Source organism: Castor canadensis, chromosome 1 (assembly GCF_047511655.1).
Source record: "Castor canadensis chromosome 1, mCasCan1.hap1v2, whole genome shotgun sequence".
Lineage (NCBI taxonomy): Eukaryota > Metazoa > Chordata > Mammalia > Rodentia > Castoridae > Castor > Castor canadensis.
In genome coordinates, this window is record NC_133386.1 from 189,206,759 (window position 1) to 189,224,519 (window position 17,761).

The 17,761-nt window shown below is 33.2% G+C and overlaps 1 protein-coding gene across 1 annotated transcript; it reads right to left on the reverse strand.

Moving 5' to 3' along the window:
* Positions 1–5,290: 5,290 nt before the first annotated feature.
* On the reverse strand, positions 5,291–6,220 carry LOC109676679 (olfactory receptor 4C16-like). The gene has a single exon (XM_020152982.1). It carries the CDS (start codon positions 6,218–6,220, stop codon positions 5,291–5,293), a length of 930 nt encoding a protein of 309 aa, XP_020008571.1.
* Between the last annotated feature and the right edge of the window lie 11,541 nt (positions 6,221–17,761).

The following is a 17,761-nucleotide window of genomic DNA, read 5'->3' on the forward strand; positions in this document are numbered from 1 at the left end:
GCAGAGGTTCTAGGGGAGGGGCGTGACATTGTAACAGATGAAACCAGCTTTCTTGCTTCTCTGAAAGTAAAGGACTTAGAAGCACTGTTCTGCAATTCCTTCTTCCATGGCTGGGGCTGTGCCTATCTAGGCCTACGGATAATCTTAGGAAAAATAATTGAGCTGCATCTCACCTTGCTTATGTCCAGTTCTTATAAGTTCCTCATAATATGCTCTCCGCAGTGGGGATACATTATGTCTGCTGATATCTTCTAAATATGTGTAATGATATTCTGGGTTTTTTCTTATATTAGCTCTTCCTTTTTCAAATATTTAGCAAATGTGACAGGCTATGTTAAATTAGTTCCATCTGCTCCACTTTATGATCAGCCCTTCTTATGTTTCTACCAGATGAATGCTCTTCTCTTCTCTACATACAACTATTTAACATCAATGAAATAAATACTGATAATCCTGGAAAATGTTTCTTAACAGCTCCTAATTTTTCACTTTTAAGTTTTACCAAGGCACTTAACATTCTCTCAGGTTTTCGTATTTGTGAAAGTGTTAAAAACAGGTGGAAAATGGGAAGTTGGAAAATAGGTAGAAAACACAGACTTCTAAACTCTGTCATTAAACAGCAAATTTGAAGGCTTATGATTCACAATAAACCAGTGTACAATTTATGACAATCAGGAAGAGAAAAGACAAAGACTCCAAAGATTAAGAGATAGTAGAAGGAAATGGAAATTGCCCTGATTTGATCCATCCATACTTTATGCATATGATCAATTATCACAGTGTATTTCATTATATATACATTTAATATATGCTAATTTTAAAAGAAATATAAATTCAGAAAATTTAGATGGAAGAATGATTATTTTACCCATATAATTTTTTTGTAGTACTTGGGATTGGATCCAGGGCCTTACTCACTCTCCCACTTGAGCTATGCCCCCCAGCCCTTTGGTGCTTACTTTGTTTGTAAGATAGGGTCTTTCTAACTTTTCCAGTGTTAGATTTGATTTTCCAGTTCTCCTATCTGCCTCCCAAGTAGTTGGGATTGCAGGCTTGACACCATGTGCAGCTTTACCTGCTAAATTTGTCCATGTAATAAACTATCATAAGAACCCATTGTATTTGGCAGACAGTTTGGAAATCCCTGGGTGAGACAGCTGTGCTTTAAATTTTGGTATTCCTTCAAAGACTACTTTGTCAACATTGTCTGTGAAAACATCAATGAGAACTAACTCTTTTAGTTGTTACTGAAATTCAGTGTGATGATAAAAGTTTTTAAATGTTGTTTCAAGTAAGGAAAGAAAGAAAGATAAAAAAGAACTCAACTAACATTACAAATTATACTCTGACTTTGAAATATGAACCTACATATAGTAATAAATCAATTTAGTTAATTTTATTTTGGAAACTCAAGCTTTTTATGCAGGTCACTTTTATGCAATCTTCATGAAAGGTCACCAAAATAGGATGTGTTTTCACTTCTCATTGACAGATCAAGACCCAGGGCTGACTTCACATTCTTTTCCTAAAGTTCCAAATGCATAAGGTGGCACTACCAAACTTGGGTTTATATAGTCTGACTCTAGAACCCATTGTTTTGTGGTACTGGGCATTAAACTCAGGGCTTTGCTTTGTGCTAGGCGAGAGTTCTATCACTGATCTGCACACTTAGCACTAGAGTCCATACTCGTAATCACTGTATTCCACCACCCACCTAACAGTGAGACAAGTGCAGTTTTTGGTCATTACGTTAGCATTCTAAAGTTCTTCTGTCTAGACTGTTTGAAAAATATCTATTTCAAGAAATAATGTACTATCTTCCTTTTGAAAGAAACCGATTAAAAATTTTATTTTGGTAATTTATAGCAAACAACCTCAAGTGTTTAGTTTATTTCTCTACTTTCAGAGTTTTCATCAGGATAATTTATCTTCCAAATGAAATGCCTAAATCTGGTTTTATTATATTGCAACACAAAAAAGGTATGAAAGTGACATTGGACACATTCGTCCCTACTTATTCTAAAAATGCAAGGATCATTACAATTCATAGTTTTTTGTTTAGGTCAATTATGTTGAGGGGGGATGAATCAAACTTTGGATGGATGTATCGCCACATAATTTAAAAAATAATTTCAGCACTTTGTTTCCCTGTTTTAATAAAATATTCAATAAAATATGCAGCTTAATATTCAATAAAGAAGAATACTGGGAATTTTTTCTTAGCTTTATTTGGTGCATTTCTGTAGGTGGCACTTAATGAGTGATTCTCCATTGACTTTTTTTATTTCATAAAATGTGTGGGTTATGTATAATAAATGCCACAGTTTCTGATAAGAATCAACCATTCTTATCTTTGTTCCACTGTATATAGGTACAATGTGACTTTTGATCTACCTTATTTTAAGATTCCTTATTTATATCTGTCAGGTTTCAAAATATGATTTACCTATGTTTGGCTTACTTTATTATCTCACATGGAGTGACTGATGTTCCTAATCAAGAAGAAAAATATATAAAATATTCCTTTTTATATGCTTTCAGCATAATTTTTTTCTCCTTTTCTCTAGGAATGTTCTTTACCATAGTTTACAGACATTCATTCATACACAGAGTCTCAGTTCATTTTCTCAACACTGAAATATTAAAATATATCTTATGACTATTTATAGTGTATTGATTCAGCTTTATGTTAGTGTATTATTTCTTCTGAACTGTCTAGTCCTATACAGTGTGACAAGCAATAATTACTTATTTCAGAATTTCTTCATATTTTTGTGTCTTTCTATTACTGATTTCTAGTTTGTTTACATTATAGTAGAAATGTTTGTATTTTAAACTTTTTATTATCCATCTAATTTTATGACCCACCAAATAAGTTATTCTGATACAAGTTTTTAGACAGGTGAATATAAGGCATATGTTGCTGATGTTAAATTTATGGATCGCTTGGTAAATGGTGTTGAATTTTACATCCCTGATGATTTGGAACTGTCCCTAATAATTGTACAGAGATCGTTCTATGTGTGTCTTTTTCTCATTTCTCCCAGACTTTCTTGTTCATATTGTACTGTCTGTAGTTTGATAGATTTGTAGTTTGGTAGATTTGGCTTACACTATTACAGGAGAGTTCAAATTTTACAAAATTTTATACTCTTCTGTACTCATTTATAATGAGGTATCTATGAAGTTATGTGTGTAAAAACTAAGAAAAAGAAGGCAAACATTATATATATACATATATTACTTAAATATACTAAAAGTCTAGCACAGTGGCTCAAGCCTATATTCCTATCTACTCAGGAGGCAGAGACCTAAAGAATAGTGGTTTGAAACCATCATCAGAAAAACGTCTATGACACCCATAGCAACTAATGACTGGGCCCATTTGTCTCAATCTGTATTCACCAGCTATGTAGAGAAGCACAAATAAAAGGATTGCAATCTATGATGGCCCAGGCATAAAGTGAAATTTTTTCTCACAAATAACTACTGCAAAAAGTACTGGCAGAATGATTCAAGTAGTAGAACATCTAAATGGCTGATGTTAAAACCGAAAGAAACTAGTACTTAAAAAAAAAAAGAAAAAGAAAACCCCATTAGAGCCTATTCTATGAAATACAGCTGAACTTTTAAGGCATATTTTTTAGTATTGGTAGAATTATTTAAAATGAATTCTTATTATTAACTAATACTTCTCAACTCAAATTATTGGCATAAAACATAAAATTGTGTATTTAGTAATGATATATGTAAAGCACAATAAGGTAATCTGACAGAAGTCTTAGAACATTAATTCATAACTTAATAAAATTTATATTTTTAACAGAAACTTGTACAAAATTTAAAATAACATCTTTGAAAATGATAATGTAAAGTTGAGCTTTCTGGTGTGGACATGACTTTTGAAATAGATTGTATTGTTTACACTAGTTTAAGTTAAGGTTCCCACAAAAGTGAAACAGAAAAATACAGGGCGTAACTTAATGCCTATACAATGCTACTCACAGTTTCCCTTACTATAACATCTTGCTTTAATGTGGCAAATTTGTTATAATTGATGACCAGTATCAAATTTTTTGTGAAATACACGCATTACCCTAAGAATTACCCTTTCCAAGATTTACGATTTTTTACAAATGCATTTTATCTTGTGTTTACCATTACAGTAGCACACAGAACAGTTTCACTGAAGGAAAGTGGTCTGTGTTTCACCTATTTATTCATCATGCAACTTGTCTCCTTTACCTTCACCTCAGGCAATCAAAGATGTTTTTCCTTGTTGAAAATTTTCCCTTTCAAGGAAGAAATTTTATAATAAATTTTATTACAAATTCTAAATGTACTCCTGTGAGTGACTTCATTCTTTATATTACTCTATAAAAATTTCAAAAGTCACCAACATGGCTTAGCTCTTAGTACATATAAATACATACCCCTGCATTTGGGTCATGTATGGTACAGTGATAATAAACCTATAACATAAATAAACATCTAAAACTGATGTGATTCTGGAAAAATTAGAAGGGATCAATTGTGATCATAAAGTATTATTAGAAGTAGAATACTAATATTAGGAAAAAAGTCTGGCTAAGATCAAAGAACTCCTGCCGAGGGTTCATTTTCTATGTTCATTTGTTGTCTTTGCAAGTTCTATGCAAATAGTTGGTAAAGACTCAAAATATATTCTCCCAAGACCTACATAGGACATTACATAGATTTTATGTACTGTTTTTCATAAGATGACACCTCTATAAGTATTTGAATACGAAACATTGTCTGGAGTCAGAAAGAAAGTGTAAGTAGAGGTTTCCTGATCACATATGAGAGACTCAAATAACTAATAAAAGAAATTATTTGGCCAAGAAATTATTTGCCGTTCTTTTGATATGAGCATATGAAAGGACATTTAGAAACAGAACTACAATACATCAACAGGAAAACTCCCAGGGAAAACATTAGGTAAAAACAAAAAGGGAAAACAGGGAGAAAAGAGAGCCAGAGGCACAGCAGTGAACAGTGTTAGCTATAGACCCATCATATAAACATGGAGCATCAGGCTGATCCTTTTACATGAAATGGAATCAAACCAACTGCTGTATGTGCTCACCTATTCTCTCTTCCTGAAAGAAATGTTAGTCATACTCCAAGGAAGTATTATATTTAAATCCATTATAAGAAGGTATTCTTTCCACAATTTACCCCCAAACAATGCAATAATAAAAAAACACATAGTATTTTTGATTGACTTCTAGGATATCAAAAATTGGAAGAAATGGTTTAAAAACTCCATTCATCTTAGGTCATCTAAGAACAGTCTCTTCCTCCAAAACGTTTTCATGGCATTTTTTACTTCTGCATTTCTCAGTGTATAAATCATAGGGTTGAGCAAAGGTGTCCCAATTGTATCAAAAACAGATATAATCTTATCCATGGGGAAGGTGGTTGCAGGGCCTGTGTAGATAAATATACAAGGTCCAAAGAACAAGATGACCACAATGATATAGAAGATGCAGGTGGAGACTGCTTTTCTCCTCCCTTCAGCACTGTGGTTTCTAAGTGAATGCAAGATGATAGTATAGGAGCTTATGAGGATGACAAAACTCATTGTACAAATGGCCCCATTTGACACCAGAAAAAGATTGACCACATAAGTGTCAGAACAGGCAAGTTTCAACAAGGGCTGCAAGTCACAGAAATAATGATCAATCACATTGGGACCACAGAAAGGCAAACTGAAGGTCAGAAAAATCTGAGTTAAAGAATGCACACAGGATCCAACCCAGGCCACAGCCAACAACATACCACAGACTTGATGGCTCATGATGGTCTTGTACTGCAGGGGCTTACAGATGGCCACATAGTGGTCAACAGCCATGAGGATAAGGATAAAGATTTCCAGGCTGCCAAAGAAATGGAGTGAAAAGACTTGGATTATGCACTCACTGAACGAAATAGTGGCCTTACTCAAAAGGGCATACACAATCATTCTGGGGACAATGCAAGTAGAGAAGCAGGTATCAGATAAAGATAAATAGAAAAGAAAGAAGTACATTGGACTATCAAGTGCCTGACTGGTCTTGATGGTAACAATAATAAGCAAGTTACCCAATAGTGTTCCCAAATAAAAAAGTAAGAATATGACAAACACTATTTTCTTTCTAAGTGGGTCCTGTGTCAATCCAAGCAGAATGAACTCAGTCACATTATTATTCAGCTGCATGGTATCACGAATGAAGAATAGGAGTGATTCTCAAGTGATTTATCTGTAAAAGAAAATCAATTTCATATTTATTTTCTATGAAATTAGAGAATATTTAAGAAAATTAATTCATAGTGTTCTGTGATATCATTGAATATTTAAAGCAACAATAAGAATAATAATTGGGTAAGTTTCATCTGGAATTTTTTACTCATCTCTGATTTTGTAAACACTAGGGGATATGAGGCATTTTTGATAATTAATTATAACTCAACACCAGTTTTATTTTTCTTTCCACGTTTTCTGAAAAGCAAGCCTTAGAGCACTCATAACCCTGTGAATGTATTTCTATATTAACTAGTAAGTGATGTTACTTAATAGTTAATGCTTTGTGAATCAACCATTCAACTTAAACATTTTAGATCTCAAGTGACTTTTTGTGGTGCCTGACACTAGGTGTTTGGTGTAGAACCAGAGTATGACTGTAATTCTCAAAAGCAGGTTCACTGGAATGCACCACAGAAGCAAAACCAAAAAGGAGCTGAGGATTTACAAGATGAATAGTCCTCAGTAACTGGCTGCATGCAGTTTGTTTTTATTCCTATCAATGTTAATGATTGTTCATGTTTAAAATTTTACTTCTTTAATAGATTTCTTTTTCAAAATGTAAAAAGAAATATTATATAAGTGTATCTCTAAGAACAAATCCTTTTTCTCAGAACTTTCTTATCAAGATTATGTTTGAAGGGAAACTATGGCCAGTGAAAATTTAAATTTAAAATCTACATAATTAAATATAGTATAGATCATTCATGCAACCTATTGTCTTCCCCCAAAGACAACAATAAATTTTATTGAATGTTTTTTCTTGACCAAAATAAATACTATGCTCAACTATATAATATATGCCTATTTATTTCTCCTTTGGTAAATTTTCATCCCAACAGACTTGAGCATGCCTTCTTCTAAATCAAAACTAATCATGGGAAAGTACCCGACGAAATTATAAATTAGATTCAAGTCATCTGGAACTAATTTTAAATATTTTGTCTCCCCTATATGACCTATTTCCTCTTCTATAATATGCTGCCATCTAGGAAATAGAGAACATGATTTCCAAATCAATAACACTAACTGAAGTCCATTAAAATTAAGGAAATTTGAAGAGGGAATGCTCACATAGGAGAATTAAATGTACATGGTAGAATTCTCATGATTGAATTAAAGTACAACCAGAGACTGAATTACATACACATAGATTTCCAATCAAATCCTGGAATCTTCTATCTTCCTGGCCTTCCTATTTTCAGGTACTTCAGGCATCTGTGCTATCTTCAAGACTTCAGTTCTAAGAAACATTTCCTAGGTGCTTTTCTGTAATTGTCCATGATATCACTGAGATATGGATGAGTGCACATTCTCCAGAACCTTTGTGAAATCTCAGCTCTCCATTAACCATTTCTCTAAATTTTAACCAGGCATAACATCTTCTAATTTTATACTATCTGTAGCACTTAATGAGTAATTATCTTGCACAGTTAACTACTTGAAATCATTAATGACCTTTTTTTACTCTCTATCATTGTAAATAATTTGTAGTAGCTCCTAAATAATTATTGCATCCTTCTCTCTCCACACTACAGTCATGGTATTCATGTCCCTGATGCTCATAAAATTCTAGGTGAGGTCAAACCATCATTTTTCTATGAAAATTGTTTTCATTCATTTATTTCTGATAATAATAATCTCAGAAAATTTTCTTTTAATTCTTTTCTGAGAGTATGTGTAGTCATACATGAGTTATAGAGAAACATAGAAAAATGCAATGTATTATTTTATAATAATGCAATGTGTCACTTACCTGTTGGAAGACTCTCTGAACTTGTCTCATGTATGTCTGTCTCTTTATGATAGCATTCTTGTCACAGAACACTAAAAGCTGTCTGTCTCTATGTTCCATGGGGAATATTTTAAAACATAATGATGCAAGGTATTGGCATCATAGAGAGTCTTATTCTCCAATGTTTCCTTTTCACTGTGAGTCATCACCATTGCAACGGTAAAACTTAACTTCTGCTTTTTAAATGTAGACAACAAGGACAATAATTTACTCTTTCTCAGAATAATTAAACATACTAACAATGGTTCTAAGATGTCACTGCTTTGGGCTAACCAAAGATATTAGGGAAAAAAGAGGAAAATCACAAATGGCTAATAAACACTGGTAGAAAGTAGGAATAAAAACACTGCCATTGTACAAAAGGAAATGTTTTTCCTCTTTTCCTTTTCTCCCTACCTTTATCCTAAATTTCTTCACTGCTGATAAACTTTCTTATCATTTTCAAACATTTGTATGTCTTATCTGATTTCTTCTCTCATATGACACAAGGCCTGAGGTAGATAGCAGTGCTGAGGTTCCAGTAACAATAACACATAACAATCCACATGTATTATAATGCAAGCACTGATTACAGCTGCCCAAGTGAGTTGCAGCAACTGAGAAATCCCCAGTACCCAGCATAGCACCCACCACTAAGTACTGATTGCAATGGCTACATATATTTTAGAGACTGTTTCAACACCATCAGAGTTGCTGTATCCAGCACCAGCACAGGCAAAAATCGTGAATGCTGCTCACAATGTGTTGAAACTAACTGTATGGATTTTGCTATGCAGGAGCTACACAGCAGAAAAGACCGGGTGCTCATAACAGCAGATCATGCTTTCATAGTACAACTGTGAAACATGGATTTTAGCAAATTATTTCAGCATCCATCTTATTTGTACTAAAACTGGATAAGGCATATGATCCTGAGTTTTGTTTCAGGACACAAGGTGGAAGGAAGGTAAGGGTTGCACTCAACATTCCAGCATATCAGTTCAGTGCTCTAGGGGAAAACAATGGATGGATCCCAGTACCTAGCGGTGTTCTGTGGAAATCTGAGAGCATACAAAACATCGAAATTTTTTCCACCTAAGCCAGAATGAGGAATGGAACATTAACATGTATTAAAGAAGGTTAGCATACCATCAGAATCTCTAGGTAGGCTGATGTGAGAGCCTGAAGTAAGGCAGCAAATGCTGGAACAACAATTCCAAATAAGAAGCAAACGAAGAAATGTATACCAAATCTTATTGTACTCAAACTGAAATGTTGCAACCATGAGGAGCAGGATGGTACTTTAGTTATATCTGCCATGTATTACTTATAAAAGAAATAGAACTGGTGCTCCTTGCTCAATCTGTATCGAATACATTTGTGTCTTTTTATTATGGGTGTGTCTAAAAGCATTTGAATAATTTTAAATATACAAAAAAGAATGCTGTATTTAGATTTAAATTTTCAAAAAAAAAATGTTAAGGACAAAGAGAAAGCTCTAAAACAAAAAAATATGTCACATAGAAAAGATCTCATTCAAAATACTGAAAGAAAGGGGAAAAAATGCCAAGCAAGAATTCGCTAACTTGTTAAACTGTCTTTTAAAAATGAAAGGGATAATTGTGTCATCAGAAATACAAAAGCTGTGAGACTTCATCACCAATTAGCCTTATAAGAAATGGTAAAAAGAGTTACTAAAGTTGAAAGAAAAGAAGATCAAACAGGAACATATCACACATTAAACTACAAAGAAATTTATAAAGATACAACATAGTAATACACTGATGTAATGATATTATATATTCACTGTTAAAAATTGGGAATCAAAAGTCTTATAAATACATATAATGGCAGAATTGTTTAACGGACACAGAACAAAAGGTATAAACTGTGACACCTTTGTACTTGCCATGAGGCTTCTGTATGACATCTAATAAGTGTCTATTTTATCGTGACAAAACATAATCACTTTCACCTGTCTCTCTCTCTATCCTTATCTCTCTCTCTTTCCCCTCTCCGCTTTCTGTTGTTGTCATACTTTACTCCTGTTTATTTTGTATATTTGTCAACGAATTTTTGTATTTATTATTACTTTAACTACTTTTGTATTTTAACTTTTATACTGTAAATTTAAGTTTATTTTTTGAGTTTTGTAGACAAGAGTTTCTACAACAATCATGGCAGTTCCACCATGAAACTGGAAGGTCATTTCGCATCAAGGAAGGCACAGGTCATGGCACCCATCATGAAAACCCTTTATACAAATGAACAGCTGTGTTTGCACCAATCAAAGGTCTTCTTTTCTTTCTCTGAATTGAATGGAAGTGGCTACTATTGCAAAAGTCCACTGCAAGATGCTTGCTGTGGCCTTGCCTAGTGGAGCCAGATTTGTGTTTTGGGTTCCAAGTGCATAATGCTGAAGTGAGGGCAGTCTGACAATTTGTCTGGCAATCCCTTAATTAAGCAGCTGGTATCAAGTAAAAGGTTTATCAGCTAAAATTTAGGAGTTAAGTCTCCTCAACACTAAAGGAAAAATAAAGGTTTTAAATGGTGATCACAACAAACACTTTTCTGTAGGAATGCTTTAACGTATTTAACAGTGGTCTAAAGAATTTGTCCCAGTGACCCAAACAGAGGTATGAACCTATCATCAGTTTCATTCCCTTAAACATTCTTCTTTTCATTCTTTTTCCTTCTCTTACTGGTTTCAAATGATGTCTTTTTTTTTTTCTAAGTTCTCTGATTCTTTTCTTGTCTGATTAAGTCTACTTTTATACCTTTAGTGACATTAGTGGTTTAGTCTTGTATTTTCAGCTTTGGAATTTCCATTTAGTTCTTTCTTGTGATGTCTCTGCTTTATTCTTATTTTGTTAATGAATTATTTTCTCAATTGTTTAGTGGTCTACCTTTATTTTGCAACTCACTGGCCTTTAAGATTTATGGATTCTTTTTTTAAAATTTATTTATTCAAATGTGCATACATTGGGCCATTTCTCCTACCTACTCCCCGCCCTCTTCCTCTACTCTCTCCACCCCCTCTCAGTTCTAGGCAGAATCTGTTCTGTCTTTATCTCTAATTTTGTTGAAGAGAAAGTATAAGCAATAATAAGAAAAACAAAGCATTTTTGCTAGTTGAGATAAGGATAGCTGTACAGAGAAATTCCTAACATTGCTTCCATGTACAAATGTGTTACATCCCAAAATGATTCATCTCTAACTGGCCTTTTCACTAGTTCCTGATCCCTTTCTCATATTGACCTCTGTCACTTCAAGGTTTCTGTATTAGTTATGGATTCTTTTTTCACACAATTAATACATCTCTATTTCAAGGTCTGTCATAAACATATTTTGTTTCTTTGATTATTTTTTCCCCCAATGTTCTGTTTGTTAAAATTTTTCATTTTTGTCTATTTATTTAAAGGAACAATCTCCTTTCTTAGTCTTTACATATTGAATTTTACAAAGGAAGAGTTTAGAAGACAGCAACAAGAAATTCTGAAACATTGTTTCAAGGAGCTCTCAAGTCTTCATTCTGATTTTTTAGAAACCTATAATTCCGGGATCTCACTGATCCCTGATTAAGCAAGTCTATACTCAACATGAGGTGAAAGAAAATATTATCTCTTGGGAAGAGAAAAAATTGCCCATAATGTTGGTGATAAGCTCTGTCTTCAGAATCCTGTTTGGTGGAGAAGCTTGACTTAAGTGCCCTTTCCAAATATTGTAGAGCTACATCAGCTATAGATACCACAAGTGTACAAACTGCACTGACTTGAGGATTTCTTGTTTTGTAAATTTGTGGGTATTTATATAGTAAGGAAATGCTGGGCTCAGAGGAATTGGTTAAGTATTCCTTGTGTTTCTATCTTGTGAAAGAGATCATAAAAAATTCATATAACTTTTTCCTTGGTTTGTTAAATTCAACTGTAAATACATGTCGTCCTGATAATTTGTGTTTGGGATGGTCATTAATTATTATTCTATTTGTTTAGAAAGTAAAGCCCTATTCATAGTATATATTTCTTATTTTGAGACTTTTGTCTAATTGTCTTTTAAGAAATTAGGAAATTTCATCTATGCTATCAAATTTGTTGGGATAAAGTTCTTCATAATAGTGTTTTATTATCTTTTCAATAGCCATGGAGCATGAGGTAATGTTCTAAATATACTTTACAATATTACAAATCTATGTATTCTTTCTATTTGTCTGTCTAGTACTTATAAATATTATTGATGCTTTCAAAGAATCAAACATAATGTCTTTTATGTTCTATATTGGTTTCCTCTTTTAATCATTAAAATCTGCTCTAATTTATACTATTTTTCTGGGCTCACCTTGTTTCTAATACATGTGTTTCCATTTTTATAAATGTCCTCTATTCAAAATTATGTGTATATTTATGATATATTTTATGAATAAAGTATTTAATAACCATGATTCCCCTCCCTGTTGATCAATAAGGTAAGAATTAATGAGTTGGTTCATGATCATGCAGCTTAATCTAATATTTAAGTTGATGAACAAAACCATGAAATAATTTTTTTCTATGTTATCATTACCTACAGTCTGATTGAAAATAGACTTATATCTACAGTACTTTTTCATTCTTATAATGAAATACCTAAGGAAGGCTTACTTCATAAACAAAAAAGATTTTTGATTATAGTAATTGAAGTTCAAAGTTGAATTTTAGATGGTGTCATTGATTTGTCCTGTGGGGATAGTTGAATAGCAGATGGTATAACAACAGCTGACTTGTGTGTGGGAGAAAGAGATCACATCTCAAAGCAGAAAGCCAGAAAGAGTTTCAGGAATTGGTCTTACCCTTATAACAATTTATTCTCAGAAATGCTTAGTGGTCTCATAAGAGTTAACAATCTCTTCCAAAGTCAGTTCTCCTATGGCCCAAGTTCCCCCATAGTCCTACCTCTTAAACATTCCTTCACCTCCCAAATTGTCTCATGTGGGAACAAATTTGTACACATGAATGTTTGAAGGTTGTACTCAAATCGTAGCTGAAGCTCTCTACCTTTCTGTACACAACTTTCTGTTTGTTTCTGTCTGTCTCTCACATACATGTTCACACCTGCTTTCTCTGTTCATACCATTTTTCATTCTCATTAATGTAGTACTTATTGTTTTTAAACTTAATTTTTACAGCAGCTTAGTTTCACATCAAATTTACACTTAACATAATGAAAGTTGATATGAACAATTTGCAACCATATATGCTTTACACTCTCTACCATAACATACACATGATAGTTTGCCTCAGTTGATACATACAATGAATTTGTATTGACACACACTTACCCGCCCCAAATCTATAGTGTACATTGATGTTGACTCTTAATGCTATTTTCAACTTATGGATATTGGAAAATGGCATGTATCTAACAATGTCTGAAGTGGTGTTTTACTGCCATAAATATTCTCTGTGCTCTATCTAGTTTATTTCTTTTTATTGTTGCATAGATGATCATTCACTTAAAATGAAGTTCTAATACCCATCATAAAATTAAGGAAATCGTAAGTTGAACCATTGAAAGTCCAGATACTCCTCCATTTTTGATGGGATTACATCCAAATAAACCCATCCTAAAGTCAAAAATTGTAAGTCAAATGTTTATAAGTCAAGAAGCATCTGTATATTATTCCACAGCTTGCATGGCAGACGTGTACCTACTGAGGAAGTTCTTTTTCCTTCCAGGGTTTCAAAATTGTGAGCAAAGTTACCATCAATACTGTATTCATATTTTACATGCATATACTTTCTGTTCATTTTCATAGATTCTATGGAGTGTAATATCTATGGAAAGTGTAAGTGCATTACTATAAACAACTGCCAAGCTCTCTTCCAAAGTATGCCATTTTGTATTTCCAACCAGCAAGAAACAAAAGTTTTTTTGTTCCTGAACCCCATCAGGATTTTGTTTATCAGTGTTTTGAATTTTTTTTATTGCTAATAGAGATGCAATGGCATCTATTTTTTGTTTAATTTTGTAATTCCCAAGTGACATACAGTGTTGAGCATATTTTCATATGTCTTTTATCCTATTATGTATTTCCCCTAAATTTTACTTTGTTTTGCATACCCTGCCTCTCAATACTATCTTATAAAAGTGTTCAAACTATGATAGAAAGTAGACAAAAGGGAAAAAATATTTGGAGAAGAAAGAAAATTAGATTTAGCATTTAGCAATCCAAAAATTATACTTATGTAACTTCATTATTAATAGGTAATGAGCCCTGTCTCTGCTTCACATCATCTCACTATTCAGTAGAAATGAAGAATTGAGAAAGAAGGCTAGGTGTGAGTGGCAGGTCTTATGGAACTGCCTTATGCCAAGTGAGATGATGTTAAATAAATGTAAATGATAATCTGGAGTTTCTTCATCTTTTAGCTCTTCTCTTTCAAACATTCAATAAATGTGATAGACCAATTTAAATTACTACCCATCTGCCCCATTTTTTGATTACCCCCTTCTCATCTTCATGCCAGATGAATGCTTCTGTCTCTCTCCTCCCTTCTCTGCATATAACTATATAAAGCTAAAGATGACAATAAAGAAGATCCTGGGACTCATTTTATGTAACACCAATGCATTTAATGTTGTCTCAGGTTTCGTATTTGTGAAGAGTGTTGAATGAGGGTGGAAAGCAAGATTGGATAATGGGAACCAAACACACTCAACATCAAATTTGTAGGTATATATTTTCCAGTAACCTGATTTATTTTTATGAAGATCCGAAAGAAAGGAGGTATAAGACTCTAAACATAAAGAAATTATAAAGAGAAGTAATTGCTAATTGACCTTATTTGACCCATCCACACAGTGCATGTGTTGAAATATCACAGTGAATTCCATTATAAGTATAATTAATGTATGCTAATCAAAAAAGAATACAATCCCAAGTAACTTGTATGGAAGAAGGATTTTTTACTTATATAATTTTTTAATGCTAGGAATTAATCCCAGGACCTTGAGCACTCTATCTCTGGAGTTATGCTCTAACCACTTTGGTTCCTACTTTCTTTTTGAGGTAAGATCTTTCTAAGTAGCCAGTGTTAGCCTCTAACTAACAATCTTCCTGTCTACACCTCCTGTGAATGGAATTACAGAATTGTGCCACCATGCCGCCTTGTTAGTCCACCTAACTTTGTACAGATCATATGTACCTTTTGCAACTCTTGGTAAACTGATGTAAGAACCCATTACACTTGGAGGACAATTTGTGAAGACCTGGGAGAGTCAGATTTACTTGAAATGTCATAGTTCATTCATACTGTATCATATCAACACTGCCTGTGAAAAGATAAATGTGAACCAATCTCCTTTCATTGTTATTGAAATTAAGTGCAATGATAAAAGTCTTAAAAGTTGTTTCAAGTAAAAAAGAAAGAAAAAGAACTTGAGTAATATTTTTAGTCAAATTTTATTTCAAAATAATTATATATAATATTTTCTGATTTTGAAATATGACAGTAGATAAGAATGATGCAATATAAATTTTATGTCAAATATATATTTATTTGTATTTAACTAATAATATTTTGGCAAATATATTTTATGATGAAAATACCACATATTAAATTTTCATTTTTTCAAGCTCTCTATGGATTTGATGTTTTTGGTAATCTTCATGGAAAACCAACAAAATAAGTATTTTCACTTTTGATTTACAGACCTAGATGGAGACTCAATATTTCATACACTTTCTTAAGTTTCAAATCCATAAGGTAGTAACACCAAATTTGGATTGATGCTGTCTGATTATAGAATTCAGTTCTGTGGTACTGGACATTAAACCCAGGGTTTTATGTTGGGCAAGGCAAGAGCTCTACCACTGAACTTCTCTCTCAGCAGTGGAGCCCATACTCTAATTCACTGTATTCACCACCCACCTTACCACAGAATAAGTTTAGTTCATGACCATTCCATCAGCTTTCTAAAGTTTTCTGTGTTCAGGCTATATGAAAGACATTTTTAAAGTAATAATATAGAATCTGACTTTTGAAACAAAATGTTTTAAAACTTTATTTTTTACTTTAATAGCAAAATGATCTCAAGGGTTTAGTTTATTTCCCAGTTTTCATCTGGAGAATTTTATCCTTCAAAAAAATGTTGGAGTACTATTTAGTTGAGACACAAATATTATTTGTAATATAAGACCTGAAATCTTGAAGCTAGTGCAGCAAAAAGCAGGGAGCGCACTGGAGCAATAAGCATGGGCAGTGACTTCTTCAGTAGAACTCAAGTGGTTCAGCAACTAAGAGAAAGGATCATTAAATGGGACCACATGAAATTAAATAACTTCTGCACAACAAAAGAAATAATCTCTAAATTGAAGAGGCCACCCACAGAATGGGAGAATATCTATGCCAGCTATATATATCAGATAAGAGACTGATAACCAGAATATAAAGGGAGCTCAAAAAACCTAAACTCCCCCCAGATGAATGACCCAATGAAGAAAAAGACAAACGAACACAACAGAGCTTTTTCAAATGAAGAAGTCCAAATGGCTAAAAAACACATGAAAAAATGCTTAAGTACTGTTCTCTTCAGTGGTGTGTAGTTATCTAATAAAATATGTCATTCTAATATTGCTGATGATTTTTTAAAAGTTTAATATCTTGTTCTTTTGGCTTTATTAAACAATGCTTTCATAGACCCAGTAATTGCTATTGTACAACTTGTTGAGAATATCCAAATCTCCTCTACCGCATTTTTTGTTTGAGGAAAAAACTTTATTTGAAAGATGAGGCTTTCATTGAAGGAAAGGAAAAATATGACAGAATTTCACTGTGGAATGCATAATACTGTGTTCAATTATAAGGTCTGGACTTAACCTTTCTCCTTCTGCCAAGCATGAGGTATTTTTCTACATGATGCATAGTATGGGGGAGGGAATTTGCTAGCATCTATTTCCTTTCTACTTTTTTTCAATGAGTCTTTTCTTGGTATTATATTAAAACCAAGAATTGCAGTTTCTCATCTGTCTTCCTGTCTGCTGTACTCCTGTTTTTAGGGATGTCCTAGAGAAGGATGAATTAATATATCTGTTCACTTTTAGGTGGTACATACATATCGTGCAAAACCTTCCATAATCAAGGTTTAAGTCTTCTTTTTTTCATAATAAGTTCTCTATGTGTCCATAGTATATGCTGGATAAGACAAGGCAGTCAAATAGAAAATGTACTGTCTTAATTCTTTTGTGCTTCGATAGCAATATACCTGTGGTGTAGAATTTATAAAGAATACAGACATATTTTTCACAGTTCTGGAAGCTGGAAACCCAAAAATCAAGGAGGTGGCCAGTTCAGTTTTCTCATGATAGCTAATGCCTGTTTTCAAGATTGTGTCTTGATGCAGGTTTTGTCATATGAGGACTTCTGGGTGCTCACATGGAGGTAGACAGAAGGGCAAGAGAGAGCTGAATATTGCTGCATGAAGCCGCTCTATAAAAGCCACAATTCTATTCATGAAAAAAAGAACCCTCATGTCCTAATCACCTCTTAAAAACCTCAATACTTAATATCAACACAATGGTTATGATAGTTCATACCTGAATTTTGGAGGACACACATTAAAATCATAGCAAATAACATGGGCTTTTTGAGAAAGTTCAAGGTCTGCTAAGGACCTATTGAATCCACTGGATTTTGGAAGGCTATTGT

What these genes read in the sequence shown, in the direction of transcription:
- LOC109676679 (XM_020152982.1), bottom strand. Translation starts at nt 6,220, where the DNA reads ATGCAGCTGAATAATAATGTGACTGAGTTCATTCTGCTTGGATTGACA.